General features: G+C 60.8%; 1 protein-coding gene across 1 annotated transcript in view; it reads left to right on the forward strand.

Annotated features, from left to right (window-relative positions):
- LOC104166273 (hemicentin-2-like) overlaps window positions 1-3,507 on the forward strand; it is a gene marked incomplete at both ends in the record, with an annotated part of 24,035 nt that overhangs the window by 2,217 nt on the left and 18,311 nt on the right. Inside the window, 7 exon segments of the mRNA XM_009706146.1 lie at window positions 204-299; window positions 911-1,038; window positions 1,304-1,417; window positions 1,631-1,711; window positions 2,390-2,578; window positions 2,953-3,048; window positions 3,414-3,504. Of these exon segments, the coding sequence (XP_009704448.1) occupies window positions 204-299; window positions 911-1,038; window positions 1,304-1,417; window positions 1,631-1,711; window positions 2,390-2,578; window positions 2,953-3,048; window positions 3,414-3,504 (795 nt within the window).

Consider the following 3,507-nt stretch of genomic DNA (forward strand, 5'->3'; position numbering starts at 1 on the left):
GTGCACGGAGCGCCCGCGGCACTGCCCCCGCCTCCCTGTGGCTTTTTGTCCAGGGTAGGCTCTGCCCTGCGTGGGACCCTGGCCCGGGTGATGCCTTGCCCCGTGGGCGGGCGGTGGATGGCACCCGGGGGCTGAGCCCTTCTCCAACTCCATGCAGAGGCACCGTGGGTGAAGGTCGATGCCAGCCCCCAGCGTTTCGGCAGGGGCCAGGAGCTGTGGCTGAACTGCACGGCTGGGGGCCATCCCCCACCCCACGCCACCTGGAAGCGCCAGGGCTGGGTGCTGGAGCAGGACGAGAGGTATCGTGGGGACCTGGGTGCCTTTGTCCTCCCTGTCCTGCTGGGGATGGGGCTCTCCTTGCAGGGAGTCACGGGCTGAGGGAGAGGGGCTTGGGGTTGCCCGTAGCTCTGGAAAGAGGAAGACATTGCAATATCCCCAACCCGTGTGCCCGAGATGGTTGGCATGCTGCTAGCCCTAGTTTCATGTATCTATTTTTGAGCCATTCTGCCTTATCCAGGTCGTCGTCCCCACCGCGGGGGACTCAAGGTGCTTTGCACACCTCGTGTGTGCTCCAGTCTCAAAATACTCCTTGTGCTTCCCCATAATTTCTTCTGCTTTTTGAGTCCCACCTCCCTGCCCATGACAGGCTGTGAGGACTTTGGGGAAGATTTGTTTTTCTTTTTTTACTTTGGAGATGGAAAAGCCCAATTCTCAATGCTTTTCCCTGGTTCAAAGCAACATCCTTCGCTGCAGGAGCTGATGGAGCTGGCTTTAAGTGCTAACCCACATCTGTCAAATGCCCAGCACTTACCGTGTGTGCGGGATGACCTTAATCCCGCTCACTTATTTCAACACATTTTTCATCAGCACTGTTTTTAAAGTCTTTGTTTCTCCCTCTCGTTTGCCGCAGGGTTTTCATGGATGCTCAGGGTACCCTGCACATCAGGGCTGCCATCCCAGAGGATGCGGGGAATTACAGCTGCTATGCCGGCAGCACGCTGGGCTGGGATGAGCAAACCATCGCCCTGGAGTTCACCGGTACTCGCTCCCCGCTGGCCGGCAGCATCCCGGGAAGGGCCTGGGCTCAGAGCTGCCGCAGGAGGGATTTATTATCCCTCCTTTTGCCGTTCCTTGGCTGCCAGCTGGGACCTTGCGGCATGCGAGCTATGGGATGGGGCTGTCTGTGATGGAGGGTGTTGGGGGGCAGCTCCTGGGGCTCCGGGGTCCCCTTGGGGTGAACATCTCGGGAGCACACCCAGCGCCCCAGGGAGTCACCGAAGCCGTCTGTCTCCCCACGGCGCAGAGCCTCCTGCCATCCTGGCGGTGACGCCCAACCTGAAGACGCTGGTGGGAGAAGATGTGACCCTGGAGTGCTGGGTTTTGGGGGTGCCCCCACCCCACGTCACATGGTACAAAGGTAAGACTGGGACAGACCTGGGGAGCAAAGCCTCTTTGTGTGTTGGGGGCCCTCCGCTGCCCTGCAGGGACATCACATGTGGGGTCCCCCGGACCGATGGCAGGAGGGACCCCCGGAGGCACTTGGGGTGCTGATGGGGGGCGTCTCGGGGCAGGCGAGCAGGTGGTGGTGACATTCCCAGCCGGCACCCAGCGTGCCGTCCTGCGGCTGCAGGCGGGGCGGGAGGAGGGTACATCTGCGAGGCGCTCGGTGAGGCCGGCGTCGCCTTCAACAGCACCGAGCTGGCCGTGGGCTGTAAGTCTCTTCCTCTCCTTTTGGGTCCCACCGAGCGCTCGAGCCTCTCTCGGCTGCTCTCCCTCCCGGCTCAGCTCCCACTTGCTGCTTCCCAAGGTTCCTCTTGCCCCCAGCTCCCGGGTTTCCCAGCGCGGGGGTGTCAGTGCTGGGTACGAGCCTGGCAGCACTTCCAAGGGTCAGGAGGTTGGAAGAGGCTCAGCAAGTGACAGAACACCAGTGCAGATGCTATTGCGTGGGGACACGACAGCTTGGGACTAAATAGGGGATGCAAAGTGCGATCCGTGGGATTAGGCAGAGGTGGGGGCTGGCTTCTGTGTGTCGGAAAATCCGGGTACCCCAACCAGTGCTTCCCACCAGCGGCAGAAGGGATGGAGGAGCCTGGGGAGGAGCAGACGAGGAGGTTCTGAGCTGGGGGCTGGAAGGCTTGAAGCAGTTAAGGGTGGAAAAATGCAAAAGGTTTTGCTGAGCCAGAGGGGTGCTGAGTGTACTGGAAAGGATGGAAACTGCAAGGGCTGTAACAACTTTGGCAAACCACCAAATGCTTTAAGTCAGTCTCGTAACTTCTGAGGTCTCCTGGCTCCCATCTCTTCTCCAGGCTCAGCCGTGCACGGAGCCTGCAATGGGGAAGCCGGGATGTGGGACCTGCCTGAGCCCCTTCTCCGTCGCTCTCTCCTCCAGCTGCCCCTCGCTTTCGCGAGCCCCCGGGGGACGTGGCGATCGAGGTCGGGGAGAGCGTGCTGGGCCGTGTCGAGGGCTCCCCCCCGCCGCGGGTCACCTGGACCCGGCAGGACGGGAAGCCCGTGATGGGCTGGCATGGGCTGCACGGTGTTTCCAACCGGCTGGAGGCTGCCGAGCTCCACATCGATCGTAAGAGAGCCGAGTGTGCAAGCGTGTGTTGGCACGGCAGTGAGCGCACACGGGCATCCCGCCTGGGTGCTTGCTTACACTGTGTCACCCTTGGGTGCTCTTCCCCCCCACTCAGTGTGTCCCAGGGTGGCGTTAGCCCCCGTGCCTGCTCTTTTTGCAGTAGTAAAGCACTGACATAGTGGGTTTATTCGCACTTTTTACTTGTGCAAGCCTAGCTGTGCTGTAACAGCCTGCAAGCCTCCAGCGCTGCAGGGTCTCTCCCCCGTTGGAGGCGGCGGTGGGGCAGGGGAGGAAAGGTGCTGTCACCCCATCCTGGAGCTTGCTCGGGGCTCTCCAACCCCACTGGGCTCAGGCTTCTCCTCGCCGTGCTCCAGGTGCCTCGCTGGATGACCAAGCCGTCTACATCTGCGAAGCCCACAACGAGTTTGGGAAAATCCAAGCGGAGGTCAAGCTTGCAGTCACCGGACACGGTTTGCTTTTACGTGTTTTTGTTGGTGTATTGATCCCGGCCGCTGCCAGCACCGGCTGTGCCGCGGCAAGCCCCATCCAGCCATGTCTGCTCCCGAGCTGGCTGCAGTGAACACTCAGCAACCCCCACCCCGGGTCAGGGTTTGGATGATGCCCTTCCACCCCTTTGGCTTTAATGCACTGACACGTGCTTGAACCCAAACTGCAGACTAATATCCCCAAATTCTTGGGGGAGCTGAATGTCAGAGCCAGCTTGTGCCAAGCCAAGGTCTGAACCTTGGAAGAAAGGTAATCCAGATCTGTTCTCCTGAGCATTCCTGGCCAGTCTATCTCCAGTTAATATTGTTTCCCTTTCCCCTCTTTCAAGCAGCCCCAGAAATAGCTCTTGCATCCCCTGTGGTCCGTGCGCTCCCAGGCCAGCCCGTGTCGCTGCCCTGTGTGATCCTGGCCGGGAGGCCGTT

The sequence above is a fragment of the Cariama cristata genome, unplaced genomic scaffold (assembly GCF_000690535.1).
Source record: "Cariama cristata isolate BGI_N322 unplaced genomic scaffold, ASM69053v1 scaffold18518, whole genome shotgun sequence".
In the NCBI taxonomy this organism is placed as follows: Eukaryota; Metazoa; Chordata; class Aves; order Cariamiformes; family Cariamidae; genus Cariama; species Cariama cristata.